At 53.9% G+C, this 17580-nt stretch overlaps 1 protein-coding gene across 2 annotated transcripts in view; it reads right to left on the reverse strand.

Annotated features, from left to right (window-relative positions):
- The window catches only part of Cdh4 (cadherin 4), a 495273-nt gene that overhangs the window by 47959 nt on the left and 429734 nt on the right, over positions 1–17580 (reverse strand). For both annotated transcript variants that reach the window (XM_085696922.2, XM_085696921.2), the window contains exon 7: positions 9694–9866. In XM_085696922.2, coding sequence (XP_085553048.1) covers positions 9694–9866 — 173 coding nt within the window. The remainder of the gene's footprint in view (positions 1–9693; positions 9867–17580) is intronic.

Raw genomic sequence — 17580 nt, forward strand, 5'->3', positions numbered from 1 at the left:
GGTGATCCTGGGCTATGACTGGGTGATCCTGAGCTATGGCTGGGTGATCCTGGGCTATGGCTGGGTGAACATGGGCTATGGCTGGGGGATCGTGGGCTGTGACTGGGTGATCCTGGGTTGTGGCAGGGTGATGGGGCAATGACTGGATGATCGTGGGTTGTGGCTGGGTGATCCTGGGCTATGGCTGGGTGATCCTGGGCTAAGCTAAGCTCCGTCCTGCCTCTTGTCTTTGGGAGCCCAGGAAGACCCTGAGCTCGGGACTGAGACCAACCTGTCTGGATCTATCACCATCCCTTCACTGTAGGAGTTAATGAAGGTCACACCATGGGCCTTCCCTTCTTCAGTGGGCCTCCATGGTGGTCTCTCCGACCTCGTGCCCTGGCCCTCCGGTGGCCCTTGAAAGAAGAGGTCAGAGGAGGGGAAAATAGGCAAGAACAGAAAACACGGGGGCTCTCCGAGCAAGGTGGGTGTGGGAGAGCACAGGGAGTGGGGGAGCCAGCCCAGCTCCCACCTCAAGAAGGGACCCTGCTTTGGAATTCTAGTGGTCTATCCCACCTTCCCCCAGGATTCCCTGTTGAAACCTGCCCCGGGCTCTCCAGGGTTCCTTGTCAGCCTGGTCTGCAGGTCGTGAGCAGGGCCATTGCAGCCTCCTTGGTGCTCAGGCCTCTTCTGCACTGCAGGCCCCTCCAGGCTCTAAGGGTAGGGGTGTGGCTGCAGGCCCCTCCAGGCTCTAAGGGTAGGGGTGTGGCTGCAGACCCCTCCAGGCTCTAAGGGTAGGGGTGTGGCTGCAGACCCCTCCAGGCTCTAAGGGTAGGGGTGTGGCTGCAGACCCCTCCAGGCTCTAAGGGTAGGGGTGTGGCTGCAGATCTCTCCAGGCTCTAAGGATAGGGGTGTGACTGCAGGCCCCTCCAGGCTCTAAGGGTAGGGGTGTGGCTGCAGGTCCCTCCAGGCTCTAAGGGTAGGGGTGTGGCTGCAGGCCCTTCCGGACTCTCAGGGTGGGTGTGGCTGGACATAAGAGCAATGGTAGGGCCTACTGCTAGAGCTGCTGGGTCCCCAGGGTTTGGTTGGTGGCTCTGCGGGTGTCTGATGAATTTGTCCCATGTGGAGTTGGGAAGACAGCTGAGACAATCTCTGTGGTTTCATTTCCATCTTTGGAAAGGGAAGGAGAGTGTCAAGCTTTCTCTGGCCTTGTTTCTTCTGAGTTGCTGCCAAGTGGAGGTTGTAGGAAGACAGTGTCTGGAAAGTTCTGGGAATACCGTGAAAGAGGGCACTTAACACCCCCCCCCCCCGGCAGATGTCCTTGCTGATGACATGTCACACGTTTCTGAATGTGTCCTGTACATCTTTGGACACGTCTGGACGTCACTGGGTTTTCTGGACATGTCTGAATATTTGTGGGTATTTTTGGAAGTGCCTGGATGTTTCTGGGTCTGTTGGGGGTGGTATCCTGCAGGCAGCCCTGCTCCTGAGCATGCATCCATCACCATATACTGCTCTGCCCCCGCTGAGATGTCTTCCTGTAGAGCCAGTGATGAAAAACTCCTGATTTGGAGCACAGTTTCGTGGTGGAGCTCTGGTCCAGCACAGGCAAGGCCCTGGGGTCAGTTTCCAGTACTGCAAAAAGTCCACAAAGCAAGTAGCCTCTCCCTTTCCCTGAGACGGCCAGAGAGAGGCTCTTCTGTCTCTACAATGCTCTGCAGAGTTTCCTCTCCGGCCCCACATGGCAACTGACGCCTTTACCATGGGCAATTTGTCCTGCCTAGTGCTGTCTGATGGCCTTATGCAGCCACGGCAGAGGCAACACACACAACCACACCACACCCACCCACCCACCGCCACACACAGACACCCCTCCAAACTACACCCCCCCACACTATACACACACATACCCCACATTGTACACACCTCACACTACACACACACCCTACACTACACCCCCCCACACTACACCCCCCCACACTACACACACACCCTACACTACACCCCCCATTACACACACCCCACACTACACACACACATACACACACACCCCACCACCACACCCACCCACCCACCCACCCCCACACACAGACACCCCCCAAACCACACCCCCACACACTATACACACACATACCCCACATTATACACACCTCACACTACACACACACCCTACACTACACCCCCCACACTACACCCCCCCCACACTACACACACACACATACACACACACCCCACCACACACACACACACACACACACACACACACACACACACAGATGTGGAGGGCCGCAACCACATTCTCCATTACTTTAAGGGGCAGAGGTAGTTGACCTCTGTGACTTCAGGGTGTGGCAGTACACACCTTTAATCCCAACACAAGGGAGGCAGAGGTAGATTAACCTCTGACTTCAAGGGGCAGAGGCAGATTGACCTCTGTGACCTCAAGGTGTGGTAGTACACGCCTTTAATCCCTATGCCTGGGAGGCAGAGACAGATCTTTGTGACCTCAAGGTGTTGTAGCACACGCCTTTAATAACTTTCCACTGCTGCTGTCCCTGCCTACTCCCGAGGTGTCATCTGGGTTGATGGGCAGCGGACCAATCCAAGAGTGACACGTCCGAAGCGAGGACTGTTTCCTATATAAGGGACGGGTTCCCCTCATTCTGGGTCTCCGCTTTGTAAGCTTATGCTCTCTCTCTCAAGACGCATTAAAGCTTTTCTGCAGAAGGATCCTAAGTGTCCCGCATTGTTCTTGCTGGCGAGACGGTAGCGCGGGACACACATACACACACACACCCCCACTACACACACACACACACACACACACACACACACACACCCACTACACATACCTCACACTACACACACACATACACACACAAACATACACACCCCACACTACACATACCCCACACTACACACACACACACACACACCCCACTACACACACACACACGCACACACACACACGTGTGTCATGGTTAGTAACTGCTTCAAGTGTGACTTTCCATCTATGCCCTTCATCTCCGCAAGTCAGATTCTCTTACGGAAAACCTCAGCCCTGTTTCCTGCAAGGCCACCTCAGGTGGGTCATCTGGGAAGAACAAAAAGGCACAGAAAAACTCCCAAACTGGCAGGCCAGATGCCAGAGAAAGATCCCTGAGAGATGGGGCTGCCACCTCTTGGCAGGGACTCGGTCTGTGGCAACAGGTCTGTGAAGATAGTCTTGGGGTGTACTCACCAGGCTATGGAGACAGTTTTGGGGTATACTCATCGGGCTGTAGAGATAGTTTTGGGGTGTACTCACCAGGCTATGGAGATAGTTTTGGGGTATAATCGTCGGACTGTGGAGATAGTTTTGGGGTGTACTCACCACTGTGCTGCCTGCTTTCTGGCATTTAGCTGGAGTATTGTTTATGCCTGAGCAGGCTAAGGGGGCGGGGCTTCAGTAAGAACAGACCAGAAACCCAGAGCAAGATAAGCCCACATCACGGTTTTCTTGGCAGCTTTCCTGGTAGATTAAGTGGCAGAGTTTCTAGGGTGGGACACAGTAATAACAAAATGTCATCCCATCCCTCCTGTGCTGACTCCATTACATGATCTAGTCTCACTTTCCCTCCTTCTGTGACCCTTCTCTTCCTCAGACTCTCGTACTGAACCCCAGTTTGTGGATCTATGTGCACCCGAGTCCAGACGACCTTTCCAGGTCCTGATGCCACATCTGCAAAAATGTTTTTCCATTAGGGGTAATGAAGCTTCTGGCCTCCAGATACTGGGTGAAGAGGCATGTTTGGGGCCACCATCCAGTCCAGCATGGATGCCAAGTGATTGTGACCAGGGCTCTGGTTAGCCTGTGACTCCAGGGGTCCTGGTCTCAAGCTGTTGGGGTCTCCCCTTCACTCCTGGCCCGGAGAGTTTCTGCTGGCCTGCATCCTGGGTTGGCTCTTTTATTTGGTGATGTCAGGTCTGTCTGTCCCCATCTGTGCCAACCTGGTGGACTCTGAGGGCAGCTGGACAACAGTTGGCTCATTGGCAATGGGGGTCCTAGGGTAGAAAGGACCTTGGATGTAGTTGAAGTAGCCCCATGCAGGCTGAGCCATGATCCTCAACATGGTTAGTGGATATGATTGGCTTTCGTGTCTGACTCAGGGGGAGGGGGCACTGTCATCCCGGAGAGCTACCCCTGTCTCTTTGGCATTGATCCAGCCCAGTTTGGTGATTTATCTCCCAGCTGCTGGGACTCCTTCCCAGCTGACTTTCTACCCTTCCCTCCTCTCCACTGTGAGGGTGCTGAGAACCAAGATGACACCCAGTCTGTGTGTGGTCTGGGTGCTGCTGAGGCTCCTGTAGCCCTGGGAACCTGCAGGCTCATGGGTACAGGGTTCTCTGGATTCTCTGGGTGGGTTGTAGCCTGTCTGATGTGCAGCTCAATAGTATGCCCCATGGCTCAACCTTCCCTGTCATTTAGGGACCTGGTCTCTAGAGCATTATTTATTCCTTAGACCCTGGGTTGGCTTTCCCCTCTGACTCCTGTCCCCCGTCTTTTGGCTAGGCATTGCTTTGTCTGCTCTGAGACCAGATAGCTGTGGGTTATGACTCTCTTGCCGCTCTTCAGAGCTTACGGTGCTTGGCAATGTGAGGACCTCAGGCTGTAGACATGCCAGTAGGCCTGTTCACAGGGAGGTGATGCCCTGGTGACTCCAGCCTGTCACTATTGCCTGTACTCTGACCAGCATCTGATCTGGGCTCAGGAGGTGTTCACACTCTGACCAGCAGCTGTCCTGGGCTCAGGAGGTGTTCACACTCTCACAAGCAGCTGGCCTGGGCTCAGGTGGTGTTCACACTCTCACCAGCAGTTGGCCTGGGCTCAGGTGGGGACCCGTCACCACTCATCGGGCTGAAGAAGATGTTTGCAGAGTATCCTCAAGGGATGCCCACACTCACAAGAGACCACAGGAAGGGACGGCTGCCTTTCCTTAGTGTGTTGACTTTCGCATGTGGCAACAGAGGAGGGCAGAGCGAGTGGCCAAAGAGCTATATGGCTCTGCAGCAGAGTTGACCGGGCCCGGGGACTTCTTGTCTCTGGACCCTTAAGTTCCCCGTCCTGTCCGTAACTCAGGAGCTTCATGATGTCAGTTAATACACCCGTCTGACCTCTGTGCTGTCTGTTGACACCAACAGGGACAGAGAAAAAGGAAGAGTCACAGGGGCGTCTGAGAAGGCAGAGGATAGACCCTGGTGTGTAGGGGAAAGTCGAAAGGGTCCTTTTGCTGTCATGGGCAATGGCATTCAGTGCCACAGTGGCTTCAAGGATCATTTGCAGGAACACAGGGGACAGGCAAGCACCCGAGGCTCGGGGAAGGCCACAGCCTGCCTCACACCATGCCTCCTGCACCACACTGTGGGATGCAGGCCTGCTATTTCCTTCTTTTCTATCAAAGAGAAGTAGCCTTTGTGATAAGAAAAAACAATCAATCGATGTCACTGCAGAAAAAGCTCGTTTCTGCATGGATTTGATTGCACAGCCTGGCTGGGACCCTGGGAGCTACACTCCTTGTGGCCTGAAAGAATGAGGGGCCCATGCCTACATGCACCCCACTCTTGAGTCAGGTTACATTTGGCAGGTGGAAAGCAGAGACCGGGCAGCTGACAGCCGCTGTGTGGGGTTTGCTCTGTGCTGCCTCCCTTCACCCTTTCCTCCTGTTTTGGAGGGAACAGAACGCTTTCTATCTGACATGAGTCTAAATAAGTACAGGAGGGGGCTGGTTTGGATTTCCTCGGGATCTTTTCCAACCCTGGGGTAATTAATCTGGCCCATGTGCTGAGGAGAAGTTTGAGACTGAGAAGTTGACCAGCTGATGGTCACCATGTGGTGGGACCTGAACTGGATGGAGCCCGTGACAGTGAAATCAGCCTCACGGAGGACAGCATGGAATGTGTGACCACAGTATGACTAGATGCTAATCATGAAGCTAAGCAATCAGAACCCCTGCTGCTTCCAAAGCCTGGCTCTCACCTTCAGAGCAGCCAGGAGTGGCGCTCAATCTTCTTATTAGGCCATAAATATTCTAATTAGGGAACGTGGGAAGATGAGCAGGATTAGCAGGTGGGGCAGGGACCTGAGAGCCACTTGAGCCCTTCTGAGTTTCTCCTGACATTTAATCATGCAGAAGCGCTCACTTCATACAGCTCTCCTAATTAGATGCACGGCAATCATGCCTGTGGGTTTCCCATGTCATAAGGATAGCTCACTGCCTTGAGCAGGAAGTGGGTCCTGAAGGGACCTGCCCGTGGCACCCTCCCCTAAGCCTACCTGTTGCGTGGTGGTGGACAGGAGGTCCTTACAGGAGAGATGACAAGGAGGAGCCTTGGTGAGGTCCTTTAGATTTGGCAGTGTTCATGCCTAGCTGGAGCAGGGGTGGTGGGTGTGGTGGAGAAATGGCCCTCTAAGGCCTGTCACATAGCCTGAAGCTTCTGTGGAGGCAAATGGCTTCTTGGACCAAGTAGTGCCTTGGCTCTGGCTGTGTCCTGTGCTAACTGTTGCCAGTACCCACTTCACAGTTCACAAATGCCTGGAGACAGTTAACCAGATGTGTAGTGAAGTGTGTCTGTGTGAGGCTAGGGTACCAGAGAGGCCTTCACTAGAAGTCGGCAGGTAGGTATCCTACAGGGTGGAGCCCTTGGAGCACAGGGCACACATCTGTGCCAGAACGGCATGTCTGTGAGTGCTCCCTCCCTCCAGAGACTATGCTTACCGTCAGCCCCCACCCCAGAGGCTGAGACTCTGAGCAAGAACATTCTGGAGGCTTTTCACCCCCAGGAAGGTCCCTTCCACTGGGAAGAAGGAACGAGAAGGAGGGAGAAGAGGGATGAGGAAGGAGGAGGGCAGAGATGGAGAGGATGGAAGAAGGGATGGGAAGAGTAGGGGGAAGGGGCATGGGGGAGATAAGGAAGGAAGGGGTTGAGCATCACTGAGCCCTCCAGCAGCCCTGGCTCATTAACACACCAGGGCACAAAGCCTGCTTCCTCTTTCCCAGATACCACGTCCTTACCAGGCGGGAGTGGCTAGGTTACATCTCAATGTCTCAGGCTAAACTCACAAGTCCCTGGATTGAGCCAAGCCTCTGAGTCCTCAGCTCAGTGGGTACTTGGTGCTGGGCACACAGGGGCAGTTTCTCCAAGGGGAGGGACTGGGTTACGTGGCGATGAAATGGGAGAACTTTCTGTGGCTCAGAAGGTGCCCCGGACACTGGTTCCACCTCCAGTTCACAAGGCAGCAGTCAAGGCCCAGTGATCTATGGGAAGACTGGCACAGAAGCTGGTGTTCTGGACCTGGCCTGAGGGACATGTGTGGCCAGGGGAAGGCCCAGGAGTCTGGGCACCTATGACCCAGATGGTCTTGCTTTCACTGCAACTGGAGGCCTTTGTAGACATGGCTTTCTGTGCCTGGATCCTGGGAACCAGTCCCTGGGAGGTGGTAACACAGAAGGCACTGTTGAGGGACCCTACTATGTCTCTGAGCCCTCTCAGGCACTGCTCCCCAGGCACACACAGCTTACTGCTTCCCTCCTAGAACAGCGACGGAGTCAGGGCCTGACTGTCTGTTCATCATCTGAGCAGCAATGTGGGACATAGAGAGACGCCCAGCACTCACAATGGGACACGCTGTGTCACGCTCACAATGGGGCGCACTGTGTGGCCCTCTCCCCTCTGTAGAAGATGCCCAGCGCTCACAATGGGACACGCTGTGTCATCCTCTCCCCCTAGATTACAATCTTTCCTTGGTGTCCTGTTGTCCTTTTTGTGACAATGTCTACTGAAGTGACCACAGGGGCCTCCATACCTGAATGGGTCTCCTCTGTGCCAACCCTGTTCCTCCTTATTGGGTCCTCGTGGTGGTCACCCTTTCTGCTCTCTCTGAACATAAGGAAGGCCAGATCCTCCTAGCTAAAGACAGCCTGCGAAATGCCATCATTTCTGTTTGGAATTCAATCTAGTGGCTATCCCCGGCTCTCACACCCCGGAGCTCGTTGCGTCCTTTCGAGGGCAGCCCCTACTTCACCCCGACCAAGCTCTCTGTTTGCTGTTTCCTCTCCATCAGCTTGGTTCTGTTTCTGGAGAACGAGATAGGAGTGGTGGAGAGAAGAGAAATTTGCTGGAACAGAACGTTAGCAATTGAAGCCATTGAGGAAGGAAGCAGGTCGCCACAGTGTCCTCGACCAGCCCCAGGGGAGGGAGAAAATACAGAGGCTGAGGCTTGCTCCATCATGCCCACCCATGCTAGGCTCAGTTTGTCCTTGGATGTCTAAGGGAAGCTCAGCCGCGTACCCCAACTGCCAATCCCAGCTGCATATGGCATGAGGACACCTCCTAATATTTCTGTCTTCATCAGACTCACACATACACACGCATGCACATGTAAATGTATACACACACACACACACACACACACACACACACACACACACACACCTTGGACCTTCAGAGCCCAAAGGCCAGCATTGTCATACCTTCGCAGGAGAAGGTGCCGTGACTGGCCCTCTTACATGTTCGTGGTCACACAGCCAGTAAAGGCCACACCTCAGCCAGGTCCAACCCATACTGTCTCTAAGGTCATTACCCCTTCCTTCCACGTCACACAGCTGCAAAGGGTCACTGTCCAAGTACCACCCTGTGCACTGCCCCTTACAACTTAGATGGCTGGGGTAGTTTGAGTTTTCCAGAGACCTCTGAGCTTTAGAGTCAAGATGGGAATTGAAGGCCGCAGGTGCCTCTTAGCTCTCAGACCTGCCAGACCCCTAGATGTGAGAACTCCGAGGGAGGAGACCTGCCACTTCCTTGCCAGCTTGTTCCTAAGGCATGACACCACGAGCCGCTAGTTCCAGCTGAGCAGCCCAGGCTTGTGGTGAAGACCCTGCAGACCCAGAGACTGAGGCTGACGCGGTGGAGCTTTCGGAAACTTGAGACGGGGACAGCTGGGCCACCAGGATGGAGTACAGCTAGGAAAGCTGCAGCCACATCTCCACAAAGGAGTCCTGCGGTTGTGGGTGTCTTTGTGCTCAGTGGGGCTCCCTCCTGGCCCCCAGTGAGTCTTGTGTGGCTAGCCTCTGTAGTCACAGGGTACACAGAAATCCAGGCTGTGATGAGGGCAGACAACACCGTCCTGACTGCGGGCTGAGAACTGTCAGTCAGAGGCTGGCTATAGATTTTCCAGGACCCTGAAAGTGGGCCAGACAGGGACAGGCAGTCACTTCTACTGTTTCTGGTGGGCTTCAGCTGGGCTACCTTCTCTCACACACATCCCAGGGCATAGAACCCTGTCCAGGCAAGTGACCATCTGTCTGATGATTCAGGCAGGACTCGGTGTCCAGGAACACCCTCTTGTACCTGTTATGTCCCGGGGGGCACACAGTTACTCACTTGTGGTTGAGCATGTCTAGACAGCTCAGGGAGACAGGCTTCCAAGGACCTAGACCCGGAGTACAATGCTGGCAGGATCCTGAGAACGTGGGAGTTCATCCCGGCTTTTCTGAGTCCCTGAGGTGTTGCTGCACCACTTGGCCTGCTCTGGGGGATTTCACGGGGTGTCAGCTGGCCACTTCCCTGCAGCGTATGCAGGAGTCGATGCCGAACACCACCTATATCCCTGACTTCCTAACTGTACATTTGATTGGTAGCGCTTGCTGCTGTCACGAGGCCCATGGCCCATCTTACCTCCCGGTCCAGACCCGCTGCCACTGTCACGATGTCCCCTGTTTCACTGTTGATGGTGAACATGTTCTGGGAGGGGCTCTGGGGTGTCTGGGTGACAATCCGGTACCGCACCATGCCGTTGGCTGTAGTGCTGTCATCGGCGTCGTTGGCTGTCACGGTCATCACGTATGTACCTGGAACAGACGTCGGGTCAGATGGGGACACCCAGGGCAGACATCTCCAGTTGATCCCAGGGCTCTCGATGCAGCGGCAGGAGCCTGCAGCATCTTTTTCCATGCCGTGGCCTAGCTGCTACCATGTATCTGAGGAACCTCAACGGCAAACCTCCTCACCCGCCTCCAGCACCTGAGAGAGTCCTCCTAAGCTATCCATTCCCCTGACTGGTTCTGAATTTTTCCCTGTTCTGCAGAGGGCAGAGTAGACCTGGGAGAAAAAAATGCTTTTTTCACTTCTGGGGGACCTGGCAGCAGACTAGACCCGAGTCAGGACTGCCAATGCCCTGAGCCACAGGACCTGAGGTTGGTGACGAGTAAGTCCCAATGCAAGGCTGCTCACTGGGTACCAACTGATCCTGCGTGAAGCCTTGCTGCTGAGGTATAAATGGAGGGACTCCATAAAGATGCCATTATTGAAATATAGACCACACACATAAACTTTGCCCTTGAAAAAAAAACAATCCCAAGGTTTTGACAGCCTCATGAAACTGAACGTAACCGTCTCTACCACCCAATTGCAGAAGGCCATCCTCACCCCAGAAGGAAAGTCACCTGTGACTCAGTCCTTTATCCCAGCCTCCCCAGACTCCTGTCTGCTTTCTGTTTCCCTGGATTTGCCTATTCCAGACACTTCATGTAAATGATGTTACATCATCTGCGGCCTTTTGTGTCTGGCTTCTTTCCCTGAGCCTAGAGGTTTTAAACCTCCATCCTTTTTATGACCAAATACTACTCCACTGTGTGATTGAAAAGAGCCAGTCTACACTATTAACTGAACACTTTTGGCATGCCAGGCATCATGCCATGTGCTTAGTTTTATGGAGAGGTCAGCCAGAAAAACGTTATCCCTGCCTTTTCACGATCACTGAGAACGGCAACACAACAGGCAGAGACTGAGCTGAAAGCTGATCATGCGCCCTAGAGGAGAAGGGAGGCCATAGTCAAGGGACATGCGGATTAATCGAGCAAGAAAGTGGACTTGGCCACGACCAGTGGCCCACGCCTGTGAGCTCAGCATCCAGGAAGCTGAGGCTGGAGGATTGCCACAGATTGAGATTGGACGATTCCTAGGCCAGCTTGGGCTGCACTGTAAGGCTGTCACACAAAACAAAGTGGCAAAAAAGGGGCCTGCAGAGGAGGCAGGTAAGGCCTCGCTAGAGAGAAGGAATTGGGACAGGAGAGGATGATGACCCAGGCCCCAGAAGAAAGGCCCCGGGGGAGAGTTCTGCCTGTGGGAGGAACAGAGCGGGGTAGCCCATATGATGGGCTGGGTCAGCAATGACCTCAGAATAGACAGCTGGAAAACGTATCCTCAAGTTGTGAAGCTCATGTCCAGGAGGGCAGGGAAGCGGTTTGTTTAATAAGCTCATAACAGAGTACTGGTTCCATAAACTAGGGCATGTGCCTGCGAGGAATAGAGAAGTCTGGAGATGCCGGGGGAGGGCTCTTAGGACACTCGCGAGTTCCATGGTGCGTGGTGAGACGGAAAACACGCTTCTACACTGGGTCCACTGAAGCTAACTCTGGTCTTTGAAACAACAACTTGAAACATAGAGGAGAGAGAACAGTACCTGTGACCACAGACATAGAGGAGAGAGAACAGTACCCGTGACCACAGACATAGAGGAGAGAGAACAGTACCTGTGACCACAGACAAAGAGGAGAGAGAACGGTACCGGTGACCACAGATATAGAGGAGAGAGAATGGGACCTGTGACCACAGACATAGAGGAGAGAGAACGGGACCCGTGACCATAGACATAGAGGAGAGAGAACGGGACCCGTGACCACAGACATAGAGGAGAGAGAACGGGACCCGTGACCACACAACTTGTAACAGCTGCGTAAGGAGTGTGGCGTGCTAGGCAAGACCTGGAGATTTTCTTTAGTCCCTTCTAAGAGTGAGGGGCTGTCACTTGGGCATCAGAAGATAAAATGTGTGTGTGAGGGGTGGGGAGAAGGAAGGGAAGGGAGGGGGGAGGGAGGAGAGAGATGTGGGGGAAGAGAATGGGGGAAGCGGGGAGAGGGGAGAGACCAGCAGAGCGGTGCGTGGGCACTGAAGTTACTGAGGAAGACAGAGGTTTCTAGAGCCCAAACCACATCTGGAAATCGTGAGGCCTGGCTGTGTTCATGGCTAGCCCTTAGGGTGAGGTGAGAATGCTTCAGGCTTGAACACTTTGAGCCAAAAGGAAGAAGCAGGTCCATGGGTTGCCATGGAAACGACCCAGGAACGTTCCCAGCCCTGGAGCAGAGCAAGGACTAAGCAGTTTTAGTTTTTCTTTCTGAAAGATGCAGAGGGAGGAGGAAGAGGAGAAGGAAGAGGGGAATGAGGAGGAGGAGGGGGAGAAGGAGGAGGAGGAGAAGGGGAGGGGAAGATGAGGAGGAGCAGGAGGAGGAGGAGGAGAGGCAGAAGGAGGAGCAGGAGGAGGAGGGTCCCCTTCTGAAGCCTGGAAAGCAGCCCTGGCAGGGGAAGTAGCCTCCGTTGTGTTGCCAAGGGTCATCCTAGACCCCAGCGGCCCCTGTATTGTCCTCTCAGCAGGACCCTGATGGTGTCTGATAGTCTGAGGGGCAGGCTTTCGGGCAGCCTCCGCCTTTATTTTCTTCCTGCAAGTCTCAGCCTACTCCACATGCTTACGAGGTAGCTGCCCTCCCTAACTCCCCCTTCTTGGCTCTCTCACTCCTTCCTCCCAGTGTGCCAACACAGAAGAGCTTCCTCCCACAGAGATGAAGGCCACGTCTCACCCTCCTCCGGCACCTGCACCTCCTTGTTCTCCCAATCACCTGAACCCATGGCCACCAGTCTTCCTGTGACCTGGGCCTCTATCCTGGAGATCTGGGACTTCCTGGAGGTTTCTCCCTCTGACCCACATCCACTCTTTTCTGGGGTCTGCACAGGCTCAGAACTCTGTGCCTGGTGGTTTCTCTTCTGCCCAGTCTACTCTGCTATTTAATACCGCTCTTCACTCCTGGGCTCTTCCCTGCCTCTGCCTCCCACAGCTATGTTTAGAGCCCCTGCCCAACTGTCCTGCATTCCTCACTGTACCCAGGGTTGACCATGAGTTCTGGTCACACCCGCCTACCCAAACCCCAAGGAGGAGGGTGCAAAGGACTGAAAGCGATTACTGCAGGGTGCATGGGAAGTCAGACAGACGGATGGACAGGGAGAGCACCAAGAAGTGGAGAGCTAGAAAGGGTGGCCACCTCTCCAGTCCCCTCTGGGGACTGTGGAAGGTGTGTCCATGGAGGCCAGGATGGAGCCCAAGGGCCATGCAGAAAAGCGACACACAGTCAGCCAAGAGGTGGCAGATAAGCAGACTTCAGCAGAGAAGGTCAGGACACAGGCTGGGCCCAGGCTGCAGGATCAGGAGGGAGACTTCCTCTCATTACAGGGAGGGCTGGGTTTGCACTGCCTCATGGCCATGCTGTGAGCATAGCTAGTGCCAGAGACCCAGGCCTGACACTAACAAAGGTGTGTGGAGAAGCAGACTCAACAGTCCTTCCCGAGGCTTCGCAAAACGCGTTCATTTGTAAACATACCACCATAGAAACAGCTAGTATCATTGGTCACACAGCACTGAGAAAGATCTAGAAGGCCTGGAGCAGTGGCTGGCTGCATCAGCATCTCAAAGATGGCATCTCTCCAGGCACCCATAAGACATCTTTGCCACCAGAGGGCTTGGGATGTGGAGTTGGGGTGACAGCCGTCGCTGGCTATGTAGCCCAGAAAGGAGCTCGCTGCTGGCTTGCCTGTGGCTGTCTCATGTCTCCAGAGTGACTGAGTCCACACCACAGTCTCCTGGATCTTGGGGCTAGAGTAGGAATGTCACGATGACCCTTCACAGCACGGCGTGTTCTTGCTTCCCCAGGGAAGTATGTTGAATTCCACACAGCTGAGTTACAGAGCATTCAGCCGGCTGGATTTATTGGTCTCAGCAGGGAAGTGGGTGAATTTATTGCTATGCAGGACCCTTGAATCCCACAGACAGATGCCCGGCCTTGGCGTGTGCTGGGAGGCCATGTCCTGAGTTATGGCTGCTGCCAGTGGCCTGGGGAGGACCATAGGTAGGGCACATTTTTCTCCAGACTCTTGACTTTTGCTTGCATTTATTTGCAGGCTGATTGCTGGGTACGGTGGCTGGATCCTACTCAGCTGGGGTGTGAGCGTCGTCTGGAGATAGTGCTGAGGGAGGATGCAGAGAATGTTCCACACTCATCTGTAGTCCCTGCGATACTTGCTAAGGTCAGTCAATGTCACCAAGAGGGCTCCGGATTCCTGGCGCTGGGCTTGTCTTGTCCCGTAATCATTTTATTTAGAATGTCTCCAAGAAGTCATGTGATTTGTCGTTGAGTGGTGGTAGCGCACACCTTTAATTCTAGCACTCAGGAGGCAGAGACAGGCCGATCTCTACAAGTTTGCGGCCAGCCTGGTCTACAGAGTAAGTTCCAGGATAGGCTCCAAAAAGCTACAGAGAAACCCTGTCTTTAAAAAAAAAACCCAAAACCAAAACCAACCAAACAAAAAATGTTTTTGTCTAGGGACACGAAAGCAACGAGGATAGGTAGGACCCGGAGGGCTGAGGAGTCAGCTGACCAGCCACACCCACAGGACAGCACACCTACCCTGCTGGGGACTTTGCCTACCCTTCCAGGTTTGGTGGGTAGGCCAGGGAACTCTGAGTTTGCCATCCATGTCCTGGGAACTTCTCAAACAGTGCCTAGCAATGCTCGGATGGAGGTCCATTACTTGGAAGGTTCCAGAGGAGGAGGGGGAAGCACTGGATTTCCATTGTTTGTCTCTTGGGATCACTGTAGCAAAGTGTCCCTGAGGGGGTCACACAAGCGTTGACTCCCTGAGGGCAGGTCACGCTCCTTTTCTGAGACCTCAGAAGCTTTCCAGTTGCTGGAGGTGTTCGCTAGGCCCAGGAGTCCTTGGCTCATGGCTCCACTCCCCCAAACTCTGCCTCTGTCCTCACTGGTGCGTCCTGTGTCCCTTTCCCCTTCCCATCTTGCATTTGCCGTGACTAGCAATGTTTGCAGAGGGGACCCCTTTTCCGTACAGTAGGCCAAGCTCTGAGGTCCTGTGGGGACCTGAGTCTGGGGGTCCAACCTTGTACCCATTCCTTATAGGGAGTGCATGAAGGATGGGGCAGGCTTGACACCGACTGCAGGGCCGAATCACAGGAGGCTGTGACCACTGTGTGACGTGTGACTTCAGAGGTCAGGCTGGGCTTGGAGCTCAGATGGGTCATCCTCAGTCCCAGATCTGAACCTGGCTGTGCCCTGCCTTGATTCGTGGCCGTGTTCTGTCTTTGGTGCCTCATATCTTGGTCTGCAGAAGTTTGAGCTGGGTTCTGAGTTCAACGTCATTCCAGTGGATACTGCAGGGCTCCTTGTGTTGTGAACAGGCGAGACGGCACCAGTGTCCCCTGCTGACCCTTCCTCCTCCCACTGGGTGAAGCCCGAGGCCACATGGATGACTGTGAACTCCCTCCCATTCACTTCTCAGCATTCGCCACTACAAAGCCAGACCACCAGCAGAACTGCAGGGCTGTGAGTCCCCCCTCCCCATACCTGAGCAACATCTGTGCCAACCTGGGTGCTAGGTAGCGGATGAGAAGTGAGCTGCTTTTCCAGAGCTTTCTCTGGAGCCCTCCGCCGTCTCTCATCCTGAAGAAAGACATGGATCTTTCCCATGAGCAGAACCAGACAAGTCAAACCAGCCATTTTCCCTCTGAGCTAGGGGTGGCCTGCCTCTCACCTGGGGGTGACGACATCTCTCCTCTAAACTGGCAGGCAGTGGGAGAGCCCTGAGGACTCCCAGCTCCACTCCTCCTTGGAACCCATGTACTACGCTGCCACACGCCTTAAAGGATTAATTTCACAAGCCTTAAATTGCAGTTTAATTTGAAAACTAATTCAGCCCCATAATTGGCTTTCTGCTCAAATCACTGAGGCTAAAGATTTAAATTCTTAATATTCAGATGACTTTCAAGTATCTGGTGCCATCTGTGCATCAGGCCGTGGCATTAATCTAGGGGGACTTCCACCGGCACAGAAATGAAATAAATAAATACGGGGGCTTTGCTAATAGAATAATCTATTCAAGCCTGAGTCCCGCCTTGTACGGGCGAGGGTTTCACTCACCGCACTCCCAACTTGTAGATTCTTCTGCTGTTTAATATTTTTTTAAGTGACATCAATTTCAGGATTTATAGTGCAGGTCTCCACACTGATACAAGGGGCCAGGGTGTGCAGTGAGTTAAAACAGCTGACGGAGAGGTCAAGAGGTATCTCTGCTTGGGCAGTTTGAGAAATGATGCTTAGGTTGGCTATGGGCTTTCTGGCCAGAAGCATGGTAGCGATCAAGTCTGTGGCCAACCTGGGGATGCTCCAGAGAGGAGATGGCGGCTGAGGAGATGATGGTGAGGTGGGGGAGGGGCTCCCTGAACAAGCATGAGGACCTGAGTTTGAATCCCCAGGGTTTACATGAAAGTCAGCGGCAGTAAGGCTCAGATCTGTCATCCCAGTACTGCCATGGGGAGACAGACGTGAGGAAAGGAGAACAAATCCCCATATCATGGCATAGCTACCCCGGCGAACACAGAGGAAGACCCTGCTTTGGAAAGGTAGAAGATGAGGACTGGGGCCTGAGGTTGTCCTCTCATGACCACGGTCACGCTTTAGCATGTACACATCTGCACACATGTACAGGAACAAACACATGTGCATATGAGCCCACACGTGTATTGTACACACACACACACACACACACACACACACACACACACACACTTTTTTAAAAAAGAAAGGAGATGGGTGCATGGCCAAGGTGATTCTGGGGAAAGGGGCTCAGTTAACAGGGTGCTGTCATCCTGTGAGTGTGAACTGTCCCCCACAGGCCTGGGTGAGACCTGAACCCTAGTGTGTGATCTGTCATCGTGTGAGTGTGAATTGTCCCCCTACAGGCCTGGGTGAGACCTGAACCCTAGTGTGTGATCTGTCATCGTGTGAGTGTGAACTGTCCCCCCACAGGCCTGGGTGAGACCTGAACCCTAGTGTGTGATCTGTCATCGTGTGAGTGTGAACTGTCCCCCCACAGGCCTGGGTGAGACCTGAACCCTAGTGTGTGATCTGTCATCGTGTGAGTGTGAACTGTTCCCCCTACAGGCCTGGGTGAGACCTGAACCCTAGTGTGTGATCTGTCCTGGTCTGAGTGTGAACTGTCCCCCTACAGGCGTGGGTGAGACCTGAACCCTAGTGTGTGATCTGTCATCATGTGAGTGTGAACTGTCCCCCCACAGGCCTGGGTGAGACCTGAACCCTAGTGTGTGATCTGTCCTGGTCTGAGTGTGAACTGCCTGAGAGCCTCCTGTGTTGGAAAACTTATTCCTTACTTGGTGGTGCTATTTTGAGAGATTGTGGAAACTTTTTGAGGTTAAGTCCATTTGGGGGGGACATGGGTCACAGAGAGGAGGCCTTGAGGGGTATTTAGTCTGAGACCCCTTCTGACCCTGCTTCCTTTCCAATCTCTGCCTCCTGTTCCAGAGATTTGAGGAGTCCTTGCTGCTTGCTCTTGTCACAACAGAGCCCCCTTCACATGCCTTCCTTGGCACTGTGATGGACTGTGCCTTAAGCTGTGAGTCGAGGTGACCCCTTCCTGTGGCTTTCACCA

Source organism: Myodes glareolus, chromosome 10, assembly GCF_982192425.1.
Source record: "Myodes glareolus chromosome 10, mMyoGla1.1, whole genome shotgun sequence".
Taxonomy (NCBI): Eukaryota; Metazoa; Chordata; class Mammalia; order Rodentia; family Cricetidae; genus Myodes; species Myodes glareolus.